Here is a 14300-nt window from a genome sequence, read left to right on the forward strand (position 1 = left end):
TCTGTGTTGTTCCTTAGCTCAAGCAACGTGGAAGGCAAATAAGAAATAAAAATTTATTATTATATTATTAATATTCTCCATATTATTATTCCCCATCCCTGTACGGTGAGTGTAGGAGAGGATCGTAATTCTTCTGGATTGTAGACAAGTCACATTTATCACAGAATTAGAGAATCAACCTCTGCTGCCAACTTGGCCCAGTGGTTAAGAAACTGTGGGCCAAGACAGTTGTTGGAATGAGGAAAAGTTCCCCATCCTTGACTTGGAGATAGAGAAGTGCTTTGGAAGTATAATGAGGAACACACTTCTTTAGATGGCTAGCAATGATAAAAATTTAAATAAAAAATAAAATAAAAATCATAGTCCAGGGTCAAACATAAGTGATCTCAATCCCTTGTTTCACGATAAAGTAGGAAACAATGCTGGTTATGTTAAAATGCAATGTATCTACATATCTATATATATACATATATAGTGTATGTGTGTGTGAGGTTGCATTGGTAAAACAGAAGGCAGCCTTAATTCTTGAGAGAACCAATATATGCCTCTGTTACCCACAGCTGTAAATATTCACATTCAACCTTGGCTCAGTTACATTTCCCCTGTAAAGTGCATAAGATATCTACAGATTTGTGCAGTGTCCCTGAGCTCCCTTGGTCTTATGGCATCCATGTATCATCTCTCTACTGTCAGGCTTTCCTGATGCTAAAAGATACTATAGCAAATGTAGAACTGGGCAGCAGGCATAATATCTAAAATGCAGAGGCCCACAGACTTCAGAGAAAAGGCACTTGGGGCCCTCTAGTGACCAGTTTCAGAGTAAGCAGGTTTAGTGTTGCTGATGCTGAGCGCTTCCTTTAAAAATGGAAGAAGGATGTGTGTGTCTGCACTCTTCCTGGGACACTGGAAGCTACAGTCTATGCACGAGGCTTGGCAGTGATATGTTTTCCTTCGGTTGGTCTCTTTCTTTCTCCAGCTCTTCTCCATCATAGCTGCCCTTGAGAATAGCCAGTCGTTGGGCCAAAGTCTTTGGGTCATGGTAAAGAACAAAGTTATAAAGCAGAGATGCCAGGATAGCACCAGCCAAGGGACCCACCCAGAATACCTGCAAAGAAAGAGAGACAGAGACATGGTTGTTAAAGAGGGAATGCTAGAAGAAGCTGCAGCCCATTTATTGGAAATTAAACCATCACTGATCCAAGTGAAGGAATGAGAGGTACAGCAGAATGACAGCAAGAATCAGAAACTAAGGGCACAACTAGACTGATTGAAAAGGCCCTGATTTTGTTCTTGTTTTTTTGATTTTATACTGGGTTAAACTAATTGCTGGTGAGCGGTTATAAAAAATCTCTGGTCACACTGGGAGCTGAAGATATATTCTTGGATAAACAAAATGAGTATGGATCTTCAAAATAAAATTAGAAAGAACAGGAACAAAATCTGTTCAGGAACAACAACAAAAGAAGAAAAGAACAGGAACAAGGAACAAGGAACAAGGTTCCAATTCTGGCTGACCCATGAAGCCCATTGGGTGACCTTGGGCAAGTCACACTCTTTCAGCCTCAGAGGATGGCAATGGCAAACCACCTCTGAAGAAACTTGCCAAGAAAACCCGGTGATAGGGTTGTCTTAGGGTCACCATAAATTTATTTCTTACCTGTGTGACCTGAAAGTTCACAATAAAGGTTAATAATAATAATAATAACAGCAGCAGCAGCAGCAGCAACAACAACAGCAACAACAACAACAACAACAACAACAACAAAATGATGTTGTAACCTTCCCCATGTTGTAACCTTCTTAGGAAGGAGGTGGGTCAGAAAGGAAGAGGAAGAAGAGCAGCAAATCTCAGTCATAAGTCTGACTAAGGAAGGGGGTATCACCACAACCCTTAATACCTCCCCCTTCCTCCCTACCTCCCAATATTAGGATTCAGCATAAAATGTGTGCCAAGCTTTGTCATCTGACAGTCTTGGGCAATAGCTGGCAAACTCTTCAATTTTTCCCTCTTAATTTTGAACAACAGAGAAGGGATAAAAAGGAGGTGTTCTTACCCAGTGCTGGGGAAATTTTCCAACAATGACAGCAGGACCAAAGGATCTGGCTGGATTCATGGAGCAGCTGGTGAAGTACCGCTAGGAAGAAAAATAGGCAAGATGGTGTGATGAAAACATCTATTGTTGGGTCCCTTCTCTCTCCTTGTCTCTCTCTCTCTCTGCATCCCCATTTAGAGCAGGGCTTTCAATGCTCACCACAGCACCTTACAAACAAACATTTCCTATAGCTGGTTTTCATATAAAAATCCCTATACCTCCTTTACACACATGCCCAAACATAGGTCTCTATGAGGCTACATACTTTCTTAAAAGACCTTACTCACTCACTGACACTGGAAGGCAGATGGTGTTATTGCTGTACTCCCTACAGTACTCCTTATAGCCATGCTAATGCCTCCCTCTTGCCTTATCTGGGTCTCACGTATGTTTTATGCTTGTCTGGAAAGCTCAGGTTCTCTGATCTGCCATGTGCTGAGATCAGAGCCTGAAAACGTTATTTTGTGGCTTATAGAGCATATGATATCTGGGGGATTCTTGTAAGTACATTTTCCAAACTTTGCCTTTGAGCAGTATGCAATGGGATCTCTAAATCAGAGAATAACTCAGGAGTGGGCAAGACTGGAAATTTATAGGATATACAGTATTCTGTTTTTCACTAAGTACATGCTCAGCTGCAAAAGAACACCTTGGGAAGAACAGGATAATACAGGGTGGTTCAAATGTGGAGCTGGGACTTGGGAGATCTAGATTCCAGTTCCCACTGTGTCATGCAAACTCAGTCTGTGATGCTGGACCAACCACTATCTCTTAGCCTGATTCACCTCACAGGGTGTGTGTGTGTGTGTGTGTGTGTATATATATCTCCAGACTTTTAAATTTAAATTTTATTTATTTTGCACTACGATTAGGGTTTTACACATACAAATTTAGTTCTGTTTTCCTGCCAAGCTTTCTTGGTTTTCATAATCCATTGGCAGCTGGAAACACTTGCTGATCTACTGCAAATCACCCAGACATCTACCAGTTACCTCTACTTTTATGGGAACAAGTAGACTCCGATCAGTTGTTTGTTACCTATCAGTTGTTTGTTATCACTTGTTGTTTGTTACAGGCAAGGGTAAGCTGCATCCTCTGGCCACATGCCTTTCTTGTATACAGAACAGTTAGCACAGTCTCTGTTTAAACTTTCCCAGCTCCTTGAGTTTAAAGAACATCCTACTTTGCCTAGTTAACATCAGCTTGTACATGATCTTTCCTCTTTTATTTCTGATGTTATGTCTATTTTTTGCATCAGATCTCAACAAAGAGCATTCTCTATAATTAGAATACCTATATCCAACATTTCAAATGCCAGATAATCAGAAGGAAGGAAGGAAGGAAGGAAGGAAGGAAGGAAGGAAGGAAGACTAGCTCATAGGAAATCCTGCTGTGCATAAATCCACCAGTGACAGCGGCTTTGCTTCCATGTCAGTGGGATGGTGAATATGCTCCAGGTTTTGAGATTCACAATCTTGGATAACTTCTTTAAAGTTCATATTAAAACTGATAGCAGATTCAGCACCCCACTGAGATGGAAGCCACTGGCCACCATGAAATCTAGTCCAGGTTTGTTCCTGCACTTACCCCAACTACCTGACCCAAGGCAACAGAGATGCCAATGATGATAGCAGGAGATCCATTGCTTCGGTGTGTGTTATTGGATGCAAAATAGCAGAGAACCAACTGCAAGGTCAAAATGAGCTCCACTGCAACAGCTTGTCCAGAGGAGATGCTACTGCTGACCTGGGTTGGAGAAGGAGGAGGACAATGACAAAGTGGTGAAGGCAGTTTAAGTTTCATCCAATAATTGTAAAGAAGTGGATAGTGGGATATTTTCTGACTGCAATGAGCAATCCAATGAAGGATTAGGATTTTCCTTGGATGGAACCAACCTACTAACAATGAGAGCACATAATTTCTGCTCCTTTGCACCATGGTTTCTGGAAAAACAGTATGGGACATTTTTTTAAAAACCCAATATATTACATTGCTTGGGAGGGGAAAAATAAGTGTACCCCAAAGACAAAAAGAAACCAAAAAACCCTGATGTTCTATCATGACACTTTGTCCCCATTGTTTTTGCTTGTTTGTACAGACAAATGTAAAACAAAAAAGTACAATATAATTGGCTTAAATGTGGGGCAATTGATCTTAGAAGCTAGGCAGGCTCAGGTTTGGCTGGTATTTGGTAGAGAGGAGGCCCAGGTGCTAGAGAGGAAGGAGATGGGAAATCTCCTCTGACTAAATCTTGCTCACCATAAGTCACACAGAGCTGACTTGAAGGCATGTAACAACAACAGCAGCAATTGTTTACAACCGTTTAGGTGACAGTGCTGTAGGATGCCTACATTGAAAGTCTGGTATGGATCCCACAATAAAACAAGATTATTCAATAGTAAAATATTTATTTTGTTTTATTTGAATTTGTTTATTTAATAATTATTAAATATAAATTATTAAATAAGATTATTAGGGAGTTCAATGTCTTTAGTTTTTGAACCACACCATCTAGGAAGTGAGGTTACTGTGAAGGTCTTTGGTGACCCCTGGTGCAGGGAACCCCCAGATTTTCTTTTGGGGAACAAAACACTTTTTGAAGAGCAGAGTTAGCCCTATGTATTTTGCAACATGGAAAAAAAATGGCACCCTCCATCTAGGCAGGAAAAGGTGCATAGTCCCTACGGCCAGGCCAATTATTCTGGCACGCAATGGGAGAGAAAGCCACAGCTACCTTTTCCCTCCTTTCTGGCAGTAAAAATATGATAACAAATTAAATAACTATTTGCTACACACACACACACACACACACACGGTAAGGCTGGCCCTGTCAAGCAACCATAATCAAATCATTAACTTGGGTGGAGTGCAAGGAAATCAGGATTGTTATGAAGAATATTTAAACAAAACCTCCAGAATGCATGCCCACCATTCCCACCAACATTTCACAGATAAAAACATTGTGGCCAATCAACATCAGCATGTGGTCAAGACGACAAAATTATTAATGAGGAAGAACACATAAGCGAAGAGAGACTGAAGCAGTTTGCTTTTGCCCCCTGGCAGGGGCAAGACTCTACCCCATCCTCTCCTCTCCCTTTCTCACTCTGTTAACTGAATGGAAACTACTTTTGCCCTTTAAACTCAATTTGCAGCAACTGAAGTAAGCTGAGGACAAAGGGGGAAGTTGAAAGAAACAAAGAAAAACTGGGACATTTTAACAGCAGATAAAAAAGTAGGATGGCAGAGGATTAATCAGGACTGTTCCTACCAAACTGGGGCAGTTGGAGGGTATGCACACCCTAATAAAGTTGCAGACACGTTACCTGTATAACCCCCCAGACAAAGGGTGCAACTACACTGTGGAAATCATGCAGTTTGACACCACGCTGTAACTCCATCCTATGGAATCCTGGGATTTGTTGTCTTACAAGGACTTTAGCCTTCTCTGCCAAAGTGTTCTGGTGCCTTAAAACTACAAATTTCAGGATTCCATTGGATGGAGCTCTGGCATTTAAAGTGGTGTCAAACTGCATTATTCCTACAGTGTAGATGCACCCACAGATTGGGATGGGTAGCTTGTGAAATTAAGTCCCTTAGACAGAAACCTCTGATAATGAGGAGAAGGAGGAATATTATTGTGATTATCTTAATTTACAGACCATCAAAAAGAGAACAGGGTGAGGCGAGAAAAATTTTTAAAATAGAAAAATTGCTGTTTCTAGCTTAATCTTTCCTGCATCCTGGATGTTGGCTGAGTGAGAATCCTGGTTCTTCATAGGCTTCCTTGCAAAAGAAGAACTTTCCAAAATCTTAAATCATTTACAAAATGGATGCTGGCCTGAGAACAAGGAGGAGCAAGGATGGTGTCTCCTTCCCTCGGCAGATACACTCTGCCAAAGCCTTTCCTCTCCAGGAAATGAGACAGATTGGGCTGGGCTGAACTAGATGAAACCATTGGCCCTCCAGTTTTTTTTGTGTGTTTTTTTGGACTTCAGCTCCCATCAGCATGGTTGACAAGAAGGGACTGTGAAAGGCCAAACGTTCCCCATGCCTAAATAGTGACATGAAAGTGTCTTTCTTTCTGTGTGTGCATTTGGCACACTTTTAGAACAGAGGGTGTGTAAAAGCTAGCTTTGTTCTCCTTGCCAATATGAAAGAGAGGGCAATTCCAATCTGTGAGTGTCTGGAAGGTCAACAGAGATTAACACCATGAAGCTTTCCCTCTTAGAAATCTGCACATTTTCATGCAGCCCTGTAAGAGGCCTCCAAATGAGGAAGAGACAGAGTAAATGCCTATTACTTAATATGCTATGTCCTTAATTCACCATGACAAGTAGAGGAAAGCTCTCCTACTCGTTCACCTTTCACCGCATAGTAAAGTGTATCTTTTTCTTCTTCCATCAGGCCCTTTATCTGTAAAGCTGAAGAGTTTTAAGAATGACCCTTCACTTGAAAGCTGTTTCTACCTGCTGCACCTGCTTCTCTTTCATTGCTTTTATTGGGCTTTAAAAACATTTAAATTTTATTTTATTGCATTGTTGCTGATAGAGTAATGTTATTGTGTTGTGCTGTATTTTATTGTTTGGAACTTTATTGTAATGTTACATTGTATAAGTTATATGATTATTATTTTTTTTGGTAGATTATGTTTTCCATTATTTTAGGCTGAGTTGAACACTGTGGAGGAACCACCAGGCATTTTCCTCAAACAGATTGTTTTTCCCATTTGAAAAGTAATCTGTTTTGTCCTTTGGGCCTGCCGACATGCAAAGAACAACACTGGAATTTCTGCAAGGCCACTAGATACAGAGGGAATGAAGCTGCTTCCACACTGCAGAAATAAAGTAGTTTTACACCACTTTAACTTTCATGGCTCAGTGCAATGGAATTCTGTGATTTGTAGTTTGGTGAGGGCACCAGATTGCTCTGACAGGGAAGACTAAATATCACACAAAACTACTAATCCCAGAATTCCATAGCATTGAGCCATGGCAGTTTCAAGTGGCGTCAAACTGCTTTATTTGTGCAGTGTGGCAGTAGCCTGAAAAAAGGCTTACTAGTAAGGGATACTAGCGAGGGAAAGAGTACTACTCTTCAGTGCAATTTTGCCCTACCACACACACAACTGGAAGTAACTGAATATACCAGGTCAAGGGAGGATGTGGTAGAGACTGTAAGAGCTGCTTCCAAAACATATTTCAAAAAATACAGCTGATGGAAAGGCCATCTCAGTTTTGTGCAGGATTCCCAGATTTCAGGGTGTAGACTTTCTACCTGAGTCCTCAAAGAGGTGGAAAGGGATCTCAGGCAGAGGGCAGTTAAAGTGGTGTAAAACCATTACAATTGTGCATTGTAGATAAATCCAAGTCTTGTCTGATTTAAAATCTAAGTAGGGCTGAGCCTAGATTGTAGTTGGATGAAAGACCAGCAGGGATGTTCAAGTAGAGCTATGAAAGAATTCTGCTGGAAGCCCCGAAGACTCAATGCCAGTCAGAATGGACAATGCTAGACTGGATAGACTAATGGTGTGACTCAGTAGAAGCCTCTATTGTTCCTTTCAAGAAATTGGAGCCTGCTCATCATTCTTTGAGCTGTGCTCCAGATTGTTTGTTTGTTTATTTATTTATTTTGAGCAGCTCCACTGACATCCCCTTAATGCTTACCTGTCTCTTTCTTCTGAGCTCAGTAGTCTTGCATTGATGCAGGGAGGGGGGAAGAAAGCTGAATCCCCACTCCCTTAAAATTCAGACTACAGCCTGAAGCACACTCACAACTTTACTGAGATAGTAGCTACCAGCCGCCACTGTTTTAGGGGCAAGTCAATGCATTTGAAATGTGGTGCTGGAGAGAGTGTTAAGGATACCATGTGGACAGCCAAAAAGACAAACAAATGGGTTCTTGAGCAGATCAAACTAGAAATTTCCTTGGAAGCCAAGATGATCATATTGAGGCTGTTGTACTTTGACCACATCATGAGGACTCACTAAAGAGACAATAATGCTAGAAAAGGTAGAGAGCAGCAGAAAGAGAGGAAGACCGCTCACCAGATGGATAGACTCAATCAGAGAGGTCACAGGCATGAATTTGTAGGAACTAATCAAAACAGTGGAGGACAAGGATCCTTGGAGATGCCTCATCCACAGGATCGCCATGAGTCCGGGTTGACTCAAGGACAGTTAACAACAGCAAACACTCTTGAAGTTAACTAATCATAGTGATGGAGAGCCGTTGCAGTGTGGTAGTTTGAGTACTGGACCAGGATTCTGGAGACTAGAGTTTGATTCCCCACTCAGTCATGGAAACCCTCCTGGTAACCTTGGGCAAGTCACACACTCTCAGCCCTAGAGAAAGGCAAGGGCAAACCCCTTCTGAATAAATCCTGCCAAGAAAACCCCATGATACTTAGGTTCACCGTAAGTCAGAAATGATTTGAAAGTATATAGCAATCACTGTAGTGCCCATTTAAAACTGATTTGGTTTAGTTATTATCACACATGTCTCTGTACAATTAAAATTCAATCGTATAGGCAAAACCAACATTTATTTGTTAAATACATAAAACCTCTGTTGTTTCATGCCAGCCTGATAGTACTCATTACAGATACATTCATCTGTACATCTTCTGTTCATGTGAGCCTATCCCTTCCTCCTGTGCAAACGATCATGATAAATACTATGGCTTATATTTAATTTTTCTTATGTAAACAGGACACTAAATCAGTTGGTTATGTGTGCCAAGTGAGTCACTGAGCCTTTACTGGCCCAGATTGGAACCCAAGCAGAATAACCAGTTGCAAACTTAAGCTTGAACCTGAACTGAGACAAAATATAAATAGTTTGACTCCTGCCCATCACAGAGAATGGCCTTTGCAGCCATCTTCACTGCCAATGAGATACACTACCTGAATGTTAACCAGTTTTCAACAGTCTCTTGTCAGCTCTTAAGAACTCTTGCCGCAGGGTGGCAATCCACACAGATTTAAGAGTTCTTAGTGTTCTTAGAGTTCAGACTCCTAGAACTGGAAAGGATCCTGGGGAAATTTTTTGACCATTTCCAATTCTAATTTTATTATATAACTCAACATACATTCTTCTTCAGTCTCCCATCACACTGTCATTCTTCCCCCTTCATTCCCACTCCTGTGTAAAACTTTAGAACATGAGCTCTTGCATGCACTGACCTGGCTTTATCGGTCTTACTCTATAACAGCCTTCCCCAACTTAGCATCTTTCACATATGCAAAACCAAATTTCCCATCATCTCCTGCCAGCACAGCCAGTAAAAGATCACCTTAAATCTTGAGGGTGCTATATAAATATAAATGTACTGTAAGAGATTTGGAATAGCATCTAGTTAGATACACCTTGAAGCAAAGTGATGTCACTATCTGAGTTGTGATGCCAGTGTGCTTGTGCCATCTTTGCCACAAACACTAGCCTCTCAAGGTGTGGCTTCTGCCCTGGTAGACTTGTACATCCTCCTCAGGGAAGAATCTGCTCCCCCCATTTTCATGGGGGATAACTCACAGAGCAGGGTGAGGCAAACCTAAACCTCTATCTCTCAAACTATTGTCCCATTGCTTCAATTGCAAACAGTACAGTGGTTAAGTGAGTCTGCCACCTACTGACTGAAGATGATACAGTAGACTTTAAACACAGCAACATGCTAAAAATAATTTAAATTAGTAAATGTGTTTTTAAACCCCTGAGGACAGATTCCTACATTCTTCTGTATATACACTCATGCTTCAGGTGTCAGTTTCTTGGTGCTTGAGCTAAGGTTCTAGCAAGCACATAACTTCATTACTAGTGATAATAATAGGTTCTAAGAGAGAAGAACAGGACCACCATCTAAGCAGATTTTGCACTTTACACTGGCCACAGCTCCTTGTAATATGGCACCTGCTCCTTGAAGTACAAGAGTCACTGATGTTTCTGCTCTCCCCCCTTTTCATCTGTCTATGGCGCGTTCTACACAGGCCTTTGGCCCACCCCCAGTACGTACTAGGGGTTGGCCGAGGACGCAGCATCCAATCAGGCCTCACCCCTAGTACGTACTGGGTACGTCAAAATGGCGCCGCCAGTTTGACATGGCGGACGCTTAGCATCCACACGTTGTGGCACGGTTATGATGCCGCAAGTGCGCCATTAGCACCTTGCAGCATAATAACCGCGCAGCAAAAAAAGAACCCACAGGGGAACTGCACAGTTTGTCCGCTGTGGTTTCCTGGCCCAGCAAACACGAGAACCAGCAGAGCGCCCTTTTTGAGCACTCTGTAAAGCGCCTATGGCCCCATATAGACAGGCCAAAATAAAGCTGCTTCAGGTCACTTTGGAGGTATGCTGTTTAAATGATGCATGCGTCATTTAAGAGTCCGGAAGCCATGCCAAAGCCATGCTCCATCTCTAAGGATTGGAGCGTAGCTTTGGCCTGGCTTCCAGACTCTTAGGGCACATGCAGCATTTAAACAGCATACCTCCAAAGTGACCTGAAGCAGCTTTTTTTTGGCCTGTCTGTACGGGCCCTATGTTCTCAAACTCTGTCCTGTAGTTTTGCTCTCCACTGCCCACTTCAGGTGAGCAGTTTCCTTCCTCTGCATCATTGTGTGCCCCTCCTTTAAGACAGGACAAAGGTGATCCAGTATGAACCGAGGTCACACATTTTCCTCACAAGCTTCCTCCAAAGGTGGTTGATTGTTTCCACCCATGATTAATAATAGTCTAGAAAAGCCTCCTGGCATCCTTCAGATGTATAGGCCTGCACCTCCCATCATCCCCAAACAGCATGCCTGAGGTAGTGGAAGTTGTATTCCAGCATATCCAGAGGACACCAGGGGATGTGATGCTTCTTTAGCATCAAAGTTTTTCATAACAGTAATTGCAGGTGCTGATCCAAAGCATTTGTCTTTTCTTGCTAATCTAATCCCATTGATGATGTTTTAGTAGTTTGCACTCTACTCTTAAACAGACTTGCTCCCAAACTTGGTCTCTTATGTTGATTGGACTACAGCTCCAAGAATCCTTCACTATTGGCTATGCTGGCAGAGACTTCTGGGAGTTGAAATCCAGCAACATCTGGGGACTCATGTTTGGAAAACACTCATCAGAGCAAGGGAAAATGGCCTTTTAAGCAAAAATCCCTGGGTTTAAAAACTGTAATCCAAAAGATTAATTTGTATTTGAAGCTCCAGCTTTAACTCATGATGAAGACATACAGGAGATATGTCAGAGTGGCTCTGCCATACTACCTTTCCCAACAGTAACATAGATTCAAAAGATAGAGTGCAGAGACATAGCCATGTTATGCTGGAATATCAGCATGCAAAGAGATCTTGTATCATCTTTGAAGCTGTGCAAAAGAAATGGTAGCAAAAGCTTTCATTGATTTGGTCTACTTCCTCAGATGCATTGACAGATTCAGAAGACAGTGAGAGGCAGGACATACCATATTGATGCCTAAATTTCCCCGGATGGTAGCTGGAGTGACGGCGTAAAGGACAGCTGCCCCAAGAATCCCTCCAGCCAGCTGGGCAACCACGTAGCAGATGGCCTTCACTAAGGAAATGCGAGAACCCAGCAAGAAGGCCACAGTCACTGATGGGTTGACATGGGCTCCACTCACGCGCCAGGAGATCTGGACTGTGGTGGCTGCAACCAGGTTGAAGGTGATGGCGCTTTGCAGGACGGAAGGGGGTTCTGGCCACCTCAGCATGGAGCCCAGGCCAAAGAAGACATAAATGGCGGTGACCAGGAATTCTGTGAAGACAGCCCGATAGAAGGCTACTGAAAGCAGTTCCCTCCACATCCCTGCCAGGAGCTGAGAAGGAGCTCTCTTTGTGTGTGTGGATCTGACTTGCTGCCTCTTTCCTGTGGCCTCCCTGGCTGGATAAGGGCCAAGGAAGGGAAATAGTATGTAAATGAGTGAGATTGCCACACTGGGCTGGACCAGGAAGCTTATAAGATAGGGCTGCAGAGGCTTTCCTACCCAGCTCCTTTCCTGGCAATCATGGCTGGTAGAGATGGAACTGCTGAGATGCTTGTGGACCCAAAGAAAAAACCAATGGGTGCTTCTTGGGATTCACTACTAACCCCATTGCCTTGGGGTGGAGTGGGGTGGGGAACAAGGTTAGAGGTAGCTTACCCTAGAAAGGTTGCATGGATGGACAAGTGCTTCCCTTCCCTCGTCTTAAGATGTTGCTCTGAAAAATTCCTCCTAACTTGAGGTCTGTGTAGGAGTGTCTTTGAAGGAAATATGGGTGTGAAACAGGAAGCCCTCAACTCAGATTTCATTCCCAGCCATTGGGTGATGATGGTGACAACCACTTTCCTCACCCACATTTCATAATACCCTTCATTGTGAGTGACACTCTTTGTACTTCATTTTAAAAAAGGCATTTCAATCTGTGCCTTTGGACATTTCTGCTTCCTAGAGAAACACACACCTTTCAGAACCGCAAATGGGTGCTTGGCAGTATTGAAACCAGTGCAATAGGCACAGCAGCTGTTTGAACAACAACTATTTTTTAAATAACAACCCCAAAGGTCACCCATCATCTACATTTCTGAATGTTTTTTTTAGTCATTCATTTCACAGAGAGGATTGAGTCATACAAGTGGTTTTATGACTCCATCATGTTTCAGCAGGCAGAATAGACTTCCTCTTGGCTATCTGAGGGCTCCTGTCACTTTCACAGTTGTGCATGAGAGGGAATTTTAGCAGATGTGTGTGCTTCTTTTGTTACCTTGTTTGACAAGTAGCACCTGTTGAAATTCCCTCTTCTACACAACAATGAAAGGGACTGAAGCTTTCGCCAAGTTTCACTCTGGCGATCCTACACAAGATTAAGCATCAGAGGAGAACAAAAGACCTTTTGTCAGAAGCAGTGGAAACTGTTGCATTTTTAATTTTTTAAAAAACTTGCTTTCATGTTACACTGCAATTAAGATTTTCTTTCTAACATGTCTTTTATCAGTGTTACAACTGCCTTTGGGTGCCTTCTTTTTTTCAAAGCAAACGGCAGCATGTAGAATAAATCAAAAGAGAACGGTTCACAGGTCTGGCCTGTTGTGAAAAAGACAGGCTTCTATTATTATTATTGCTGCTGCTGCTTGCCTAACTCTTCCTGTGCATTCAGACTAGGAGATGAGGCAGGAGTTTGAAGTACAGCTTGTGGGGATGGGTAAGAATTCTTTCTTTCCTGCTGCATCTCAGCTGTGGAATTCTTTGCCTTTCCAGTGAGATCCTTCTGGGTCCCGCTTTACTGGTTCTTTGTTTTCTAAGGATTCACCCACACTGTAGAAATAATGTAGTTGACACCACTATAAGCTGTAACAGTTTGCTTTTGCTTTAGCCTCCTGGAAAGGGCAAGACTTCATCCCTCCCTCTCCGAACTCAGTTGCAGCAGCTGAAGTAAGATGTGGACAAAGAGGGAAGTTGAGAGAAAGAAGAACTGGGACATCTTAACAGTAGGTGAAAAAATGGGATGACACAGGATTAATCAATAGCAATAGCAGCTTCATTTATATACCACTTCATACCACACTAAGCAGTTTCTAAGCGGTTTTCAACTCTAAGCTAATTGCTCTCAACAAGCTGGGTACTCATTTTAGTGATCTTGGAAGGATGCAAGGCTGAGTCGATCCTAAGCCCCTGGCTGGGATTGATCCTACAACCTTATGGTTTGTGAGTGAGTGGCGGCAGTACTGGCATTTAACCACTGTGCCACCAGGGCTCCTAATCAAGACTGTCCTGCCAAATTGGGACAATTGGAAGGTATGCACACTCTAAAAAGGTTGCAAACACCTTAGCTTTATGACCCCAGACAAAGTTATGAATACAGTTAGACTGTAGAAATAATGCAGTTTGACATGACTTTAAGTGTTGTAGCTCTATCCTATGGAATCCTGGGATTTGTAGTTTTACAGTGTCTTTAGCCTTCTCTGCCAAAGTGTGCTAGTGCCTCACAAAACTGCAAATCCCAGGATTCTATAGGATGGAGCCCTGGCACTTAAAGTGTTGTCAAACTGCATTATTTCTACAGTAGAGATGCACCCATATTTTTTCTTCAGCAGGCCTTTCAGCCTGGCTGATGCCCAATTTTATCTTATCACTGCTGATTTTTTTTTTACAAATGATTATTTTGATAATTTCTCTTCGCTACTCATATATATTTTTAAACATTTTGAAGTTAGTAGGCTTGAGGT

General features: G+C 42.3%; 1 protein-coding gene across 1 annotated transcript; it reads right to left on the reverse strand.

The window, feature by feature from the left end:
• Positions 1-39: 39 nt before the first annotated feature.
• LOC149322513 (aquaporin-6-like) lies at positions 40-11901 on the reverse strand. Its single transcript, XM_089508314.1, has 4 exons — positions 11542-11901; positions 3681-3839; positions 2055-2135; positions 40-1105 (listed from the first exon to the last, which is right to left on the reverse strand). The coding sequence occupies exons 1-4, from the start codon at positions 11899-11901 to the stop codon at positions 911-913; spliced, it is 795 nt and encodes a 264-aa protein (XP_089364440.1). The 3' UTR covers positions 40-910.
• Between the last annotated feature and the right edge of the window lie 2399 nt (positions 11902-14300).

Source organism: Sceloporus occidentalis, unplaced genomic scaffold (genome assembly GCF_023333645.1).
Source record: "Sceloporus occidentalis isolate IW3139 unplaced genomic scaffold, rSceOcc1.0.p SCAF_1, whole genome shotgun sequence".
In the NCBI taxonomy this organism is placed as follows: Eukaryota; Metazoa; Chordata; class Lepidosauria; order Squamata; family Phrynosomatidae; genus Sceloporus; species Sceloporus occidentalis.